The following is an 18,089-nucleotide window of genomic DNA, read 5'->3' on the forward strand; positions in this document are numbered from 1 at the left end:
AGTATCAATGGTGAATGTCATGGTCCATCAGGCGTTGGTAAAATTTATTTGCTGCATTTCAGTGAAATTATTACTGAACTGTTTACATAAAAGCAATTTTTAAAATACAATTTTGTTCTTATTTATTTTTTCAACGTAATTAAGGTTTACAAAAGTCTTTAATTCTGTACGGTCATTATGAATTTGACGTTTTATTGCGCAAATTTCTTACCTTATGTTTGTTTCAGGGAAATTCCCATTTGATTTTTGTTTAAAGTACCGAATCAACAAAAATATTTTGCCAGTTTTTTATAAGTATCACAGGATATGACATTTCTAGGAGCCAAACAACAGAAGTAAATCCTATAACACTGAGCCTCTTTTTAATAGTTAAATGCACAAGAACCTGCCTAATTTGTAAATTAACAAACCAACGTGAAAAGGTTAAAAGTATATTGTACAAAACGCGATCGCCTAAAATGTCAGTGCAAAAAATATACAAACTTTACAACAAAAACAACAAAACAACAACAACAAAAAGGCAAAATGAAATTACAGTGTTAAAAGATAAAAAAATCGCACAAAATTAGGACTTTGGCCACCAAGAGCTGAAAGGTAAGTGAACGCAGAAAGGATTGTGGCCGAACTGATACTGCAGGTTTAAGCCGTATCGCAGCATCGTGTCAGCATCGAAGTTGCATTCTTCAGCAGTTGCCTGACGCTGGCATTCGTTCGCCGAATAATATTCCCTGCGAATGCATAACGGTTAAAATCAAAAAAAGGATCCATTTCTTTCCTGGTTAATATAATAATTTCTAAGAAAAATACTTTTTAGATGAAAAACGTTGCGTTAGATCACGAACCATAGCTTAAAAGCTTATGCAAGTTGGGTATTAGATAGGTGCCGATAGCATTCTTGATTGTGTAGGACAAGTAGCGATACTATACAATTTAGAATCGGGTATCGGCGGTCATCCGATGATAATGGACATCCCTAAATACAATTAACCAACAGAATTCTCACCAACTGAAGCAAAGCATTTAGGAATCTGCAAGAATCTATTTCGCTCTTTAAGCAAATCTCCTAAATAAACTCGCTGTACGTACGATTATGGTACAAGAAATTAAATCATATTTTCCTTAATATTTGGAGTCAATTTTGTTGTCCCACATCCGTTTAAAGCGAAATTACAATAAATTGAGAACATTAAAAGGAATTCCTAGTAGAGGTGCCGTTATCTATTTATTATTTCTAAGGGAAGCCGTAATCTATAAAATCTCGGGAACTAGTATAGGTTAAGAGCTTACGTGCATAGCTTGGGGTCGCCGTGCTTGATGTGGAATATACTTGAGAAGGGTCCGCTGCATTCGGACAGCTTAAGGAAGTATCGGGGTCCGCATTGTAAGGGGAGGGCGTCCAGTCGGTAGTCGGGGAACACAAATGCTCCCTCTTCCTCGCAGTAAACCTGGAAAGGGAAGACTTTATAATGACCAGATGCAAAATGAAAATATTTGAAATATTACTCACACCACCAGATGCATTGTGCAACAGGATTTATTTGGGGTTGAGATTTGTATTTGTTTTTTGTTAATTGTTTTAACGCAACACCTTACTGTTGGCCAAAAACTAAATTTCCAGTGAATGTGTGCCGCTAGGAAAAAAATGGTTTATAAAAACAAAAACATTAAACGTAGAAAATCTGTACATAAACTATGGATGCCTCCTTTATACGGCGAACAGAATATTTCTAGAAATAAGAAACGATTTTATGCTCTCATTCTAGGTTTTACTAACAGTCTACATATCATTATGGATAAACCAATTCTGTCAGGCATTTTTTTAAATAATCAGTTCTTGCGATGGGAAACACATCCAGGGCGACACCATCAACAGAGAATTAGATAAAATATTATAAACAAAATAATGTTTATATATGTTTTTATTGTTTACCGTGCTAACTAATATTTATATATTTCTTACCTGTCTTGTTTGAAACTTCACCCTCATTGTTTGCGTCACAATGTCGACGATCTGCTCCCTGGTGAGGTCACGTGACGGTATGCATGACTGCGCAGCGGTTTGAAGGCAAAGCTCAAGGTCATCGTAAAGAGTCCTGCAAGGTCATAAGGTTAAGGAATATTTACCATATTAGTAAAACTGGTTTAAACGTGAGTAAAAGTTCAGGGTAGATGATTTCGCTGTTACCTTAAATACCTAATATTTCTTCATACTTCATTAAATTATGATGCAGTCCACAAAGTTAATTCTAGAGTCGTGATTTCGAATCTCCCTTGTGGCATGTTCATCCAACAACACTGCAGCCCAACAATATTTCTTACAATAACCATAAAAACAGTGATTTTCGAGCAAAATGAGTTGACTGTTACATTTTCTTATGTCATTGTGTCAGATAATAATTTAAGTGGAAATTAATTGTTTTTATCAAATACGTTTTAATTAAATTTTCCTTTTTTGCCCGTAAAACATGATATATGTTACATTTTTTGTGTTTTTTCTTACCTATACGTAACGCAACGTAACGTAGCTATACGTCACTTAACCCAACGTAACGTAGCTATACGTCACTTAACCCAACGTAACGTAGCTATACGTCACTTAACCCAACGTAACGTAGCTATACGTCACTTAACCCAACGTAACGTAGATATACGTAACGCAACGTAAAGCAACGTACCTACACGTAACCCAACGTAACGTAGCGTACCTACACAGAACACAACGTAACGTACCTACACGCAACGTAGCGTACTTATACGTAACGCAACATAAAGCAGCGTACCTACACGTAACGTAGCGCAGCATGCATACACGTCACTTGACGCAACGTAACGAACCTGCACGTATTCGGTCGTTTCTGTAGCTGTGAGAAGAAAGCTCGGAAGCATCTTTGAAGCCTCTGCGTATATTCTATGAAGTCGCACATCGTCACCCTTATGAAGGCGGGTCGTTGTTTCGTGCTGTAGGGACGGGGGCCTGGGGTCACAAAGAGTGACATTTAATAAATGATTTATCCGAGAATTCTCAGAGCTGACGTCACAAAGTGATTTCTTTTAAATGCTCCTGTATCACCGCCAAAACAGATTGTTTTAAAGGGAGACGCATGACGCCTTTGGGCTGAAAAGATGTTCTCAAAACGGACCAATATAGAAGTTAATAAGACTAGCGCGAAGCGAAATTTTTTCCATTTTGTAGTTAAGCTAGGCAAAAACATTTTTTTAGCCTCAATCCGTTAGATCCGCCCCTGAAAGTGTTAGTTTACTGGGTGACGGAAATGTATAAAGCAGTGTAAAGATTAATTCCAGTTAAAATAGGCAATATATATAGAGAAAGCGATGTTAAAAACAAAAAAAAATTGAAACCTTATTTAACTTTAATTTTAGCCTTATTTATTTAATTTTAGGCTTATTTAACCAGCCTACATTTTACCTCGGCTCACAACAACTCCAGTCTGCTGTCTCGGTCTCTTTCTTCTCCCTTTTTTGCCTTTTTTGTTCTTTCTCTTCTTCCCACGTGACTTCCGCCTGCGGTTCGGTCGCGAAACAGGGGATTCCCAGACCTCAAGCGGCCGTCGAAAGGCCGGGGACATTCCGTCGCTAGGTGGCAGCAGATACTCGTCGCCAGGTGACGTCGACTGAATCAAATCGATAAAGAATGTTCGTTTTGTAATTCGATTTAGTTTTATTGCAGAAAAACGTGACATAGTAAGGTTGAATGGAAACTTTTCAACCTTATTGTTCTTACTAGTAACTTGGTAAAGCCTTCGACAGGTTAACCGAATCAGTCGATCAAAATGTAAATATTGAGTGTTTACCTTTAAATAGTATCTAAACTACAAAAATTAAATTTTTAAAACGCTTTTTTTAATTAATTTTGTTAATTGCTTATGTAAAAACGACACAACAAAATTAATTGGATTTGTTTGAATTCCTTGCGTACAAATCTTTCTTCCTAACACCATGCAACTATATTTACCTTGACGAGCGGTGGCGACCTCCTAGCGGGCAACATAATGCCGAGCACTTCCCGCACGATGTCGCTCTTCTTGTTCTCCACTTCAGGGTCAGGAACGTCAACAAACTTGATGCTTTCCGCCTTCGGCCATCCTACGAGTAGCAACACGTTTACAAATGTTGATGAAAGGCCAAAGGTTGAAGATAATTAGACAAGTCAAATAAGTCAATTATTTGCCCAAGTCAAGTCATAGTTAAAGCAATTCAGCATCAAATCAAGTCTTTGAAATGAAAAAACACTTTAAACTATGAAAAATCGTTCGATTAAGAGAAATAACATAAAAAGGCAACATGGTGCAATTGGTGCATACTTATCGAAGCGTACATAAATGGTGATGAACGGCCAAAGATGGAATATAATTAGGCAATAGATATGCGTATTAGAAATGTTGTAGACAGGTAGGTAAACAGGTAGTCGCAGTTGACGAAATAAACGTCATCTGACGTCGTAAAATCAACTGACGTCGTAAAACCACGTAAGAAACCTGCTGCTACTTTAAGCCCAACAAATTCGAAACATAATTTTTTTTAGGTTTCATAATATACACCAAGGTTTATTAGGCCTAGAACGGACCCCCTAAAACTAGTCCATGTACCTCAAAGAGGTCGACTGCCCCTGTTTAAGAAGCCTTGAGATTTCAAAACTTACTGCAAGTGTAGAGCTTGACGTCATCAATTGCTACGTAGGCTTTCTTTGAACCTCCCCGAACCGTTTCAATCACAATCTGGGCAAGGCTAGTCTGGAAAAGAAAATGTTGCTTACTTAATGACAAGTGTTGCCGTTTAAAAAGAGAAACGTTATGTTGTCTGTTTGTGGATAATTTTATGTTTTATTTTCTATTTACATATCATTTTGACATTTATAAATATGCGAAATATTTTTGTTTTGTACAAAGCAGCTGGTTTAGATTATACTGTGTAAGTATAAGTCTTACCCTTAACGAAAAGTTTAAGCAAATGTTAAAAAGGTTTGAAGCGATAAAAGTCCCGTTTTTTGTTGCAAACATTTTGTTTGTGAAAAATAGAAATCAAATCAAAAAATTAAATACTACCATGTAACCGATTATGTGACGTGGGGAAATATTCATTTTGCGAAATTGTTTCGAAAAAACGATTTTCAAATCGTCTGTTAAACTGAGTTTATATATAAATATGATGTTGCTGCCAGGCATAGTATATTTAAAATAGGTTCTTCTGGCATATATTTCTTCAACCAACGTTTCGGCTTACTAAACGGCAAGCCTTCGTCAGGGACTGACACACATAGCTATGCTGACCCTGACGAAGGCTTGCCGTAAAGTAAGCCGAAACGTTGGTTGAAGAAATATATGCCAGAAGAATTTTAAATGAATTTATATATTTTGACTCAAAAGCAAAAACAATCAAAAATTTTCGCACTGCAATACGTCATCTAAAAATAACTTTTTGACAGTTTTTGTGGCACGAGTGTTCTCAAGAGGTCGTGGTGAGATGTCTATGTTTTGCCAACACCCTGGGGGTGCAAGTTTCGCACGGTCTCCCCTCCCCTTGTATAAACCACTCCACAGCGCAAAAGTGCCCGCTTCCGATCCATTATTACATCACAATAAGCTCGATGTTGCCAAACTGTGTTGGGTTTTACTATTCTCACGCGTACCGGTGCATTCACGTAATACAAGACTACAGCAAGCGGCACGAAGTAGTGTGAGAATAGAGCCAGACTTAATCCTGTGGCACTCGGCTGCTTAATTGAGCGTTAAGCGCGTAAATTTAGCTGGCGGAAATATTCGAGGAACGCCACTTTGGTCTAAGTGCCCAACATGAATGCGGCAGCTGATGATTATCGTATTTCAATCATGGCCGCGTTAATTGATTTGTGTGCAAAGCAGGAAGTCAATACGACAGCGGAAATGAAAACCCCACACCTTCTCGGGCTCAACCCTCGACTGTTTGGTCGATTTTCGAGCCGTAAGTTTGCTATTGTGCAATGGTTCAGCAAAAACTGGCAAAGTGGTCAAGTGAAGTACAATTGTTGATGATTATCGTATTTCAATCATGACCGCGTTAATTGTTTTGTGTGCAAAGCAGGAAGTTAAAACGACAGCGGAACCCACACATGCATTCACACACCTCAACTTCCCCGTCTTAAACCTTTGGGTGTTTGGTCGTTTTGCGAGCAGTCAATTTGCTATGGTGCAACAGTTCACCTCAGCAAGAAGCTGAGGCGACAGAGGAAATGTATAATGCCACTCCATTAAATTCCAAAGCTCCCCGGTGTCAACCCCCTTTAGTGTTTTAGTTTAAAACTAGGACATTTTTCAAGCCGCATACCACAAATTTAGCGCTTTCTCTATTTATTGTGGCCACATATAACAGCGTTGGAACCGAATTATCAAAACGCGAAAGAGTTTAACCTCTCTTAATCGATTTGACGCGCTGGAGCAATAGGTGATAACCGATAATTCAATAATGTTATCAGTTTTATTTTTATTTTACGCATGCTTGCATGCATACGAGGAATATAAAAAATTAGAAAAAAAAGCCATACTAAAAATTCGCCCGGGCGCACGATTGTGCCGCGGTACACAGTTTAAGAACCACTGCTATATAATTTATGATATTATCCGGTAAAGTTTCATTAACCCCGCTGTTTCATTATTCGTTTTAAAAGTGGATAATTTTTCAAGCCTCATACCACAAATTCAGCGCTTTCTCACTTTATATTGGCGATATCAACAGCTCTGGAACCGATTTATCAAAACGCGATAGAGGTCAACCTCTCTTAATCGGTTGGACGCGGTCAATTTAGCGGCAGTAAATAGCAGCAGCAAACAAACACGGAGCATGTTGTGGGTTAAAGACACGAACTGCGAAAAGGCAACATGACCTTTGGGTCGCACGCACGTGGAACTTTTGCACGCACGTAAGTTTTTGGGTTCGTTTTTTTTAACTATGTGTGTTTATTAAAAATAAACAGAGGTTTGGAGAACTGGGCAGTTTTAAATAAAGCTATTTGGTTGCACTTAAAACAGCGGCTTTTTGCCTTTTTACATTATAATTTTTAAATATTTTTTTAATATTTTGGATAAATTTAGAAAAATAAATTTTATTGGATAAATTAAACTTTATTAAAGAGACGTAACTTTTATTTTGTTTGTAAGGACTGATAATGATGAAAACCTCACTTTTTATAACAAATATCGTTGCGCTGTATTAAAAAAGATTTAATGGTTTCCATCGAAATGACGGATCACAAAAAAATTCATAACTAACTGCAATGGTGTTTAACCAAATGTACATTTGTAACTATAAGGGTCAGACACCCCAGGTATGGTATGGCACTGATCAACGATATCTTTTGGATATACCTAACATTTAGGTGCAAAAAGAGAGAGTCATAAGAAATATGACTTAAATGTGTGGACATCGCCACATTCTTGGTTTAAAAGTAACACATTTTTTTAAACCGATTCTTGTAGATGATTCACCCAATATTTTTTTTTGTGTAAAGTTAAGTCAAGTCATTTAAAAACAGTGACTTAAGTGCACTTAGTTCCAATCGTTGACTTCATTACAACACCGTGTAGCACATTATGTGTTTTTATGTACCTTTAAATCCTCCAATGGACTGACTGGAATGTCGAAAGTTTGAAAAGTGGTGGTCGACTTGTGACCGTTTTCCTCGCCTGCAGTGAATATGGGCGTTCTCCTATCAGGGGATTCACCGGGGGCCACAAGGTAAACTGGAATATTCAAGGAATGTGTTTGTTTTAATTGAATTCCGTTAGACTATGTTTTACTGTTTTAGGTCAAATTGTAGTTGAACTTGTAGTAAGTAAGCAATAATAAGAATAGGCAAAGCCAAATTATTATTTATTCTCGCTTAAAATCTATGAAAAAAAAAATTATGGTTTAAATATCAAACAACTATATATAAAAAAAATAAAGGCGTTTTTTACACATAATGATCTCTTCAAGAAGAAAAACAAATAAACTAGTTCATCGATTTCATGTGGGGGCAATTTTTGCCAGACCAATTAAATTTAATTGATAACTTGAAACAGGTTATCAAAATTGTCATGTGTCTGGGATTTTGACCGTATATTAATAGGAGAGTTTTGCAGAGCCAACGTTACTTAACGCATTCAAAGTTTATGTTTTTGTTATTAACTCACCTTTAAGTACGGAAAGTCCATCAGGGTAACCCCTGTAACTTCCACCGACCGCATAACGCATGGAGAAGCACAACCTGTTGCCCAGCAGATCAACTGTAGGGCTGCGGAGTTGGGAACGAAAGCCTTCAGGTCGACTTCTTGCTCGAAAGTAGGCTATCTTGCCACCTGTAAAGGTATTATTGTTTTAATTACCGGCTGATTGATTTTCTCGCGTTTTAGCTTGTTTGAAGGTCAAATGTTTTCAATAAGCCTACAGCCAACACAAAATTTGCAATTTTTTTTAAACGTTCGCAAAAACGACGGCCCCGGTTCGATTTATCAGACACCAACCTTGTTGTGGGTCAGTGATGTGGGTGTGCCTGACCCTCGCCCCCCTCCGCCATCCCCCCTTCCTCATCCCGAAACGTTGCGACCTCCAGCGGCAGAACTTCCGCGCTCCGTTGAAGTCGCAGTCTAGTGGTGACGTCATCGAGTGTACGTAGGATGACGTCAGCATGACGCAGAGGAAAATGCCGAGCGTTTTCATGTTTATTTTTTTGCTTTAAAAGTTCTATTGTGGGTTCTGTGAATGAAAGGTAAAAGTTTTATAAAATGTGTAATTTGTTGGATGTACTCCCGTCAATAGGGGCTAACAGGGGTATTTCCCTAAACCCATAAGTTTTTGGGACACTTTTGAATTTTTACGAGCAACATAAAAAAGTTTTTATGAAAACAAAACAAGTTTAAAATGAATAAAGAGTTATTCGACACGTTCAAAAGGCTACCTATACTTCTGTATTGCCTTTGATATTTGATTTACGTCTAACTACAATCACCACCAATCTCCCCTAAACCAGAATAGTTTTGTAGTGATAGAAAACGATGCTGGCGTGCCTAATGCTCTTGGCAAAAGTGAAATCGTCTGAAACCTCCACCACTTTTGAAATCGCAGTTTTTGCAAAATTCTGTCGTTTTAAACGACGAATTGACAGAATAAGTTAGTGTTGGAAGGGTTTAAAATATGTGCCCTGAAAACTCCAGGTTCTCAATTAATTAATGCCAACACTTCGTTGCTCAAACCAATGCAAAAAGTTCCCTATTAAAAACACAAGAGCCAACTGGAGTCAGTAAAATTCACATCAAGATTTTTCTTCAACTTCACACAATGTCAAAACTACTTAGCTCAAAACAAGATCAAAACCGCCTTGAATCAATTAAAACTCACTTAATAGTTCCACGAAATTTGTTAAAAACGGTCCAATTTGTTATCATTTTTACCCACATGCTGTCAATTCTGTTTCTCTTTACAAAGTAAAAACAGCCAATCCTACACAAAGCCCAAACTGCTTTGCTAAAATCAATATTACAACTATCAAAAGGCACTGAATGCCGTGACTAAAAAAAAACAACTCAAACTAACTCCGTGTGGCCGCAAAATCTGTTAAAAACAACAAAGTATCCTTTAATTGAGCCCCCTTCCCTCCAAAAATTGAAATAAACAAACACAAATTTTTACCTACATATTGTCAATTTTGTTTCTTTTTACAAAGCCTAAACAGCCAATCCTACATTAAGCCAAAACTGCTTTGCTAAAATCAATATAAACAACTCCAACTTACTTAGCGTGGCCGCAAAATCTGTTTAAAACGACAAATTAGTCTTTAATTGCGCCCCACACAATACTAAAGCTGCTTAGCTCCACGCAATGTCAAAGCCACCTCGCTGTGGATCTAACAGTCGTTTTAAGGACGAGGCCATCCTGTCGATGTTTGCTTGTCGTCAAAACAAAATCCCCTTTGCGCCAATCGCAGACGATCTTGGCAGATGGTTTGTGGTTTTGGTTTGTGTGTCTCTCTCTCTGACAAACCTCACCGCGGCCCGTCCTAACAAACAACTGTACACGAAAACATTGACAAACCGTAGGGCAACGACCTTAGGTATAGCTGAGTTTTTTTGCTGTTGAGAATTTTCTCGACTTTAGTCGAATGTTGAGTTGTGGTAAACGTTTCTGGTGGGGAGCTTATTTGCCTTGTAGGATAACATTTTTACTGAACCGATAAAATTTTCAGGATACCATTTTGATGTATTTGCCAACATATTTTAAACGTAAGCGCTGATTTAGAATATATATATTTTTTGATGAAAATTGTATATCATCGCTTTATTGTGTATCATTCAATAACACAATACCACCAGGTTCCGCTTGTGTATATTAGCCTACCACATGGTCCTTGTAAAGGTCGAAGTCTTATTTGAAGCTTCGTGTATATCAGAGAATAACTTTTTTACCAGCCGATGGAAAATTTGACGTCATAAAATTACGTCATATATGGGCGTCTAAAACAAGAAACCTTAGGAAACCTAAGGATATCGTTCGATGTAGCGCGCAAATATATAACTGAAACATTAGTTTAAACAGATTAGAAGAAAATAGCGGTATAACCTGGTGAAAACGTCAGATTCAATTTTACGGAACATCGTTTCTGACGGCTTACCTTCACCACTGATGTATATACAAACAAAAAAACGCTCATATTCAAGAAAAATGCTGCAATTTAAAGTCAAATTTGGAAACAGCGGCTATTTTTTATTTTAAATATTAAAAGTCCTTAACAAACAAATTATAATTGAATATTATTTCAAAATGTTAAAAAAACAGTAAACTCTCAACATACCTCGATTACTGATGGTAAAATGCAAACCAATAAACCAACTTTATACGTCGTTACTTCAATGATTTAGCGAATGTCTACATCGAAAACTAACAAGGCGAAAAAATTAGTTCCCTCTCACAAAATTTACTGCAAAATGCTTGAGATAAAAAACACGTAACTTTTTTTCTGGTTTTAAGCGGAACTCGAAAACAAATTACGCCCTCGAAGGAAAATACCTTTATTTATTTTTTTTTTTTTTAAACCACATATTTGAGAAAAACGCTGCGATTTAAAGGCGTTTTTTTCAAACATGGGTATATTTAAAATTTAAGTCGTTTTTTGACAAACAGGAGATAAATAAATATAAATAAAAATTACCACAAAGTAATCAAGCAAAACAGTAAAGTTTCTTCATTACTTCAATTGCTTCACCGTTTAAATGTTTAGCAACAAATGTTTTCTACAGAATATTAATAAGTAGGGCGAATATTTTTTGACCTGAAAAATTAAAATTTTGACAAATTTTAACCTACATATAATTTATTTTGACAAAATTTTGTGCATTTTTAGTTGATTTTGACTTTACAAATTTTTGACAAATTTTGACCTAACGTGTAAATTTTGACAAAATTTTGACTTTTTTTGACAAGTCAAAAAATATTCGTCCTACTAATAAAACGATGAAATGTGTTCCACTTGCAAAATTTACTGCAAAACTCCTGGAAAAAAAACACGTCACTCTTGCCTGTAGTTGTCAGTTGCGGTTTTCAGCGGCACTCGAAAACAAATTACGCCCTCGAGAGAAAATAGATGTTCACGCCACTCCGTGGTTTATCGTGTGGTAGAACCTTGACAACACACGGTAAAAGCTCTTACGTGCGTGGTTAAGTGGGTATTGATGCGGTTGTGCTTATTGCAGATTTTTATCTGTTTTTTAACACTTATAAAATGATTCTTTTGACAAAGATATTTAAATAACGTGCAGACGTTTCGATAACCAATTCAGGTAAAAAATAATTTAGGTAATTTTTTAATACGTCATCTGTACGTTGGCCCGTATAAACAAAATCTTTGTCGGACGAATAGTTTCGTAGTTAAATAAAAAAATAAAACTTATAAAAAAATGGGTAAATTTGGTTGACTTATGTGTTAGATCACTGTTAGATTTTGGAGTACATTACACATGCTTTAGTGGCAATTTTAATAAAAGTATTTCAAGTCCAGAACAAATGTATAATTTTTACTTCATTCTACGCTAAATGATGGCATGATAAAAACCTTAAAAAAAGTTTCCAAATCCGAAAAAATTAAAACATTTAACGTATGTTAAACGAATCACTTTCTCGCTTACTTAAGTAGCATCGTCAGATTCTACAAAGATAAACCTTATCACAAATATGCGCTCTTAACTCCAGGACATTTCAGGCGCCACTTCAAATGCGCGCTACAATTACAATCTCGCCTTTTTCTTTGACTTAAAACAACACCAAAACAACAGAAACATAATCTAATTGAAATATGTTGGCTACCACCACCAGTGACGTGCATTCCATGAATATACAACTTATCACATAACACGCGTTATAAAAGTCCAACTCTTTCCAGACGCCAATTTAAATACAACATCTTCTGTAAAGAAAAAAATACATGAACTAAATCAAAGATATACCACCACTAGCTTTGCATTCCATGAAACACACATTATGAAAAAACGCACACTCTAAACTTTAACACATTCCAGGTGCCAATTCAAATACGACGCTGCAATTGCAATTTTAAAGCTTTCTATTAAACTTAAAAAAAAACTGATCTAATTTAAATATGTACCACCACTAGTTTTGCCTTACATAAACATACACCTTATCAAAAAAAGCACATTCTAAAGTTTAACCCATCCAGATGCCAATTTAGATTCGGCGCTGCAATTACAATGGCTTCTATTTCGCCTTTAAATACCACGAAACATGATCTAATTCAAATATGCATCAATCGGCTTGCAATTACACTTTATCATAAAACGCTCTCCAAATTCCAACACATTCCACGACTCTGCAATCACAATCTTGTGCTTAAAAAATGATCTAATTCAAATATGTAACATCACCAGTTTTGCATTCCATGAAGATGCATTTTATCACAAACTCTAAATTTTCGTTCTTTAACCTAATTAATAGAGACGTCATTTGGTATGGATGAACGCACCCCAATATATCGGGTATATTCTGGATGAAATAATAAGAAACAGTAAACCCTGTGTCAACTTTCGAGCTTCTAATGTAAAAAAGCATGATCTAATTTAAAGATGTACCAACACCAATCTAGCACTCGATGAATACACACATTATCAAAAAACGCGCTCTAAAGTTCAACAAATCCCAGGTGCCAATTCAAATACGACACTGCAATCACAATTTTAAAGCTTTCTACTTCAACATAAAGAACATGACTAATTTAAAATGAACCACCACTAGTTTTGCATTACATAAACAAACGCACACTCTAAACTTTAACCCATCCAGATGCCAATTCAGATTCGATGCTGCAATTGCAATGTCTTCAGGTTCGACTTTCAATAACACAAAACATTATCTAATTGAAACATGCATCATCACCAGTTTTGCATTCCATGAATATACACCTTATCAACAAACGCGCTTCAATCTCCAGCACATTCCAAGCGCCAAATTCCCATACGACGCTGCAATCAACTCCCGAAGCCTCCAACTGCTTGACTGCGGCAAGCAGGCCACTTAAAACCCGCCTCGAATGCTTGGTATTGACATGGAGCGCCTCTAGGTCGCTCTCAAGCCGGTTACAGAGTGGCCAGACTATTTTATCGCGCGGCGTCAGCGGCAGAAGTCTATAACTTGGTTCAAGCCCCCTTCACTCTGTCGCTGTCACATCCTCGAGACCGATTTCGTGCGAATTTGATCGATGGTCGCTCTTGACGTTGGAATGTCCGATAAAAAATATGACAGATTGACGTATCGGTACTCTCCCGATATTTAGATGGTATCGGTAATCAATCGATAATAGGATGGTATCAGTACCGATCCTATACTAATTCAATTAGGCATTTTAGCAATGGTTTGTGTTTTAACCGGACATTTTCCTCCTAAAATAGATTACAACCTTAAAAACATGCGATAAATAATCATAGAATTGTGTATTACAGTAATGTTTTGCTATCTAACTTATCGTTTTCCATCTAAAATAGATTTTAACCTGAAAAGCATCACGTTTGAACTTCTCAATTTCGTCAATTTTGCTCTTTCGACCATATATAATAATGACGTAATTTGGTATTGGTACGTTTTCCTCAACATATTGGGTATCGTTATCGTAATGTGATCTTACTTGAATGGTTTCAGTAAAAAAATATCTAGAAAGCTAATCACAATTACACTGATTTTAGCCATGTTTACTTTTTCACCCTTTGATCAGCTTATAAGGCAGATTCAAAAAAGCCGATTAGATTTTTTCCACCCCTGTTTTCAAACCGTTTCTGCGACGCGAAAAACAAATAGAGAAAAAAGATGGAAAGGCTTTCCATACAGTTGACGAGCGAATATGGTCGATTTGAAAAACAAGTGCCCGTGAAAGCAAATCTATCAACGGCGAAAGTGGTTCAGGGTCGTCTCCACTTATTTCCGTCGCAGAAAAATACACAAGTCGTAAATAGAGCGTTGCTATATTTTTGGCGCCACGCGAAATATTTTTGAGTCGAGGATTAATAGTAAGTATATAGTAAAAGAGAGATGCATTTAAAAAGCAACGAAATTATTGTTAAATGCTCGCAGTATTTTTATAATATCCGAAACCATTGGCAGCAGGTTTCTACTATTTTATCATTTTGTCTGCTACATTGTAAAAAAAAACAAATAAGTAATATTGGCAAAATATAAACAGTAGGGAGTTTAGGATCAGGGGTATCTTATATATACTTGGTATTTTTTACGGGACCGAGTTTTTTTGAAAAAAACGACCCTTCGGTACGATACCCAATGTCGTCATAACTATGGTCAAAAAAGCCAAACAAATAAAGAGACCCTTTAACTGTTATTTTTCCCTGCTATTATATAGGTAAACTTTGGTCTTCCGTTAGGAGGGCCATTTACCTTCGTTTAATGCACCATTTTGTTAAAAAATTCAACGTAAAAATCACGAGCCATGATTAAAATTTGTTAATTGATATTGCACTAAAACCAACTTAGTAACACTAAAGGCCCGTTTACACTACAGCTGCACTGAGCTGCGCTGGGCGTAAAAATCGCCCCAAAACGTAACGTGTTTCAATAGCTGCACTGCGGGCTTGAGTTCAGCAAAGCGTGAAAATCGTGAATTTAAATGCAAATTACGCTTTGCTCTGCTCAGTGCAGCTGTAGTGTAAACGGGCCTTAAGGCACGGTACTGTCGTTGTAACTGGGTATGCATGGCAAATTTCAAAGGGTCATTATTTGTCACATTATTCTCTGTGAAATTATGTTCTGTTGGACATCCCGATTTAAATCTATCTGAATCTCTTACATTATTTAACGCTGTGCATCACTTCTTGCTAACTTCTCGTAGGTTTTAATGTAAAGATTTCCTTGTGTACGATCCTGGTTTAAACCCAATTATTTTGACTTAATGAATTAAGTCGAAGTCAAGTCATTTTCCTCAAACATTTAAATTAAGAATTTTACCTAACCGACTTAAATCAAGTCAAGTAATTTTACCTCACCGACTTAAATCAAGTCATTCAATCTAACCGACTTAAATCAAGTCAAGTCATTTGAAAACAGTGACTTAAGGGCACTTTATTGACTTGAGTCATAACAACACTGCAAATAACCGTCGCATTTTCACCTTTTCTACAATAACAGCCAGTTTCTAGTTTGTCGCAAAACACGTTGGAATTCGCGCGACGGGAGACATTGTTGTCTTCTCGCTTGGGCGATTGTGACGTCACAGCGGCACGCGATAATCAAAACAGGACAGAAGGTCGCGTGCCTGAGAAGTTGACCCTTAACGCGCGCGCCCCAATTACACCCATGGGGTTGTTGGCAGCATGCAGGATTAGCCAATTTGTCTTCACCCCTCGAATGCTAAAAAATGTTGAATTTTTACCTCGTCTAAGCAAACGGACTAAAAATTAATTTCATTGTAGTTTCCTTATTCAGCGAAATTTTGGTTTAAATTTAACTTAAATGGGCAGCTCGACTCGATGACCGAACGGTCCTTTCGCTGTCCTTGTGTTAGTTTTTATTCTTTTTTTCAATGTTTACAAAGATGCACAAAAATAAATTGAATCTTTACGAATCTTAAACTTCTTTATTTAGCAAAAATCTGCCCATAAAACGTACAAAGCGTCAAATTTACAAACGGGGCCAGCCGCAAAACATTAACTATTTTTTTTACCTGTTTAAGTTCGCAAAAATCGTCGGAACTTAACGAATATTTTATATATATCTTAACATTCAGAAAGTTAATTTTCTTTTCGACACATTCGCGAAGTTAAAAATGAGCGAAGGCAGTTGCGAAAGGTTTTTATTTGACAAATTTGTGATGCCTTGTAAATGTAACTGAAGCTAAGTGCCACATATTCTATGAAATTAAAACCAATAAAAATCGCCGGGCTTTGTCAAATTTCCTTTTTTGAACTTTTAAAAATACAGAAGACTTCTTCTTTGAAAAATTTTCGAAACCTTCACTTGGTCTAAAAGTTTACTTGTTCTTAGAAAAAAGTTTCGAAACTTTTACAAAATAAATGAAGCCAATCGTCGCACCCACTCAACTATACATTAAAGCTGGCGCCAAAATAATCGTCTGGTTTCAATAAATCTCGCGCTAATTGCTTCTCGCGTGCGAACGGGGTGACCGCAAAACCGAAAACAGCTGCCCCAGGCCCCAACAGCTCCCGCGCTCAACCCCTACCCCATTGTTACGTGGTCGCGTGTCACAATGGCAGTGCTTGTTTGCGACACAAAGGGATCGGCTCCACGCGTCACCAACTTGGAAGCCAAGGGAGTTCGACAAAATCGCGCCGCGAAGTATATTCAGCAGCGTTGGGATGAACTTATAACGGGGGTCAACTTATAAGCGCGTACATTTAAACTTTAATGTATATTATTGTGTCGCCTCGCACTAGGATTATGCTTAAATAATTGTTTTCCTAAAATATTTCTTACTCGCACTTCCATATTACCGGAATAGCCCTGTATAATATTATATATAAGTGTTTTATATTAATTTAACATTTTGAAATACAGTGGGATGAACTTATAACAAACTACGGGCCAGATCCGGAATGCAGAGTTAACTCTACGCTGATTTTAATTTCTATTCTAATTTTTGCACATAAAACAGTAAGCTTGCTGTATATTGCGTTTTTGGTATTTTTCAAGTAAGGTATATTAACAATTGCTCATAATCGGGCGAGTTGACCAATGGTAACAACTTAACGTTTATTTTGTTATGACGAGGAATATACCAAGCAAACCATAGCAAACCATAACAACCAAAAAATAATAAGGGCAAAAACAAGATATGTCCCGAAATAAATTTCGGCCCATATAATAACCGTTGAAGCTGCTTTGAATATTATTATGCCTGGTAGCAACAGTTTAAATAAATCCATAAGGGTTCATACACACAAATTTATAGGGCATTGAACAAAAAGTTTCAGATTTCCTCGACACAATGCTATGAGATATAGACTGGCTGGTATTTACTTTTTCAAATAAAATAAAGCGTCCTAAACAGTTATAACGCTACGCAATCGAAAAAATACCTTCTCCACGCAAAACACAATGTGCCAGCTCAGCGTGGTCCAAATGGAGGCCCTTGGGCCAAAGTTGGCCCGCGAGTTCAGCTTTTTTGGCCCGCGAACTAATAGTCAGCTTGGGTTCAATCTGGCAATATCACTTCAATTTTTGTTTTTTAAATTTTTAGTGTTGAAATTATTTCATAACTACCGTAACTGAACAAAGGTATACATTCCATAAAGTTAGTATATATGCCATAGACTATGTATAATTTGCCAGCAATAAGCCTAAGAATCTTTATTTAAAAACATTAGCCCGCAAGATAAAAAAACCCTTGTTTTTGGCCCGCGATGAAAATAAGTTGGACCGCCCTGTGCTAGTTGATGCTGACAAACATTGAAACTAAAAAACGTATTTTCTAAGAAAAATGACACTAATTAACAACAGTCCAGTGCACACCACTGCCGTTCGTATGTTTTCTTCAGACAAGGGTTCAGTTTCAAAATATTTTCGGCACGCCTTTAGGGGGTAAAACGATCTGTTTT

At 36.8% G+C, this 18,089-nt stretch overlaps 1 protein-coding gene across 1 annotated transcript; it reads right to left on the reverse strand.

The window, feature by feature from the left end:
* Window positions 1-54: 54 nt before the first annotated feature.
* LOC146163176 (uncharacterized) lies at window positions 55-8,691 on the reverse strand. Its single transcript, XM_083382958.1, has 10 exons — window positions 8,496-8,691; window positions 8,166-8,330; window positions 7,600-7,733; window positions 4,661-4,751; window positions 3,974-4,104; window positions 3,428-3,632; window positions 2,836-2,995; window positions 1,961-2,093; window positions 1,288-1,445; window positions 55-728 (listed from the first exon to the last, which is right to left on the reverse strand). The coding sequence occupies exons 1-10, from the start codon at window positions 8,689-8,691 to the stop codon at window positions 566-568; spliced, it is 1,536 nt and encodes a 511-aa protein (XP_083239084.1). The 3' UTR covers window positions 55-565.
* Between the last annotated feature and the right edge of the window lie 9,398 nt (window positions 8,692-18,089).

This window comes from Ascidiella aspersa, chromosome 2 (assembly GCF_963924565.1).
Source record: "Ascidiella aspersa chromosome 2, kaAscAspe10.2, whole genome shotgun sequence".
Taxonomy (NCBI): Eukaryota; Metazoa; Chordata; class Ascidiacea; order Phlebobranchia; family Ascidiidae; genus Ascidiella; species Ascidiella aspersa.

Excerpts from the sequence above, each read along its gene's own strand:
- LOC146163176 (XM_083382958.1), bottom strand. The coding sequence starts at position 8,691 with ATGAAAACGCTCGGCATTTTCCTCTGCGTCATGCTGACGTCATCCTAC. Across the intron at positions 8,331-8,495 it reads CATCACTGACCCACAACAAG|GTGGCAAGATAGCCTACTTT; the intron begins GTTGGTGTCTGA and ends ATACCTTTACAG. Across the intron at positions 1,446-1,960 it reads TGAAGTTTCAAACAAGACAG|GTTTACTGCGAGGAAGAGGG; the intron begins GTAAGAAATATA and ends TTCCCTTTCCAG.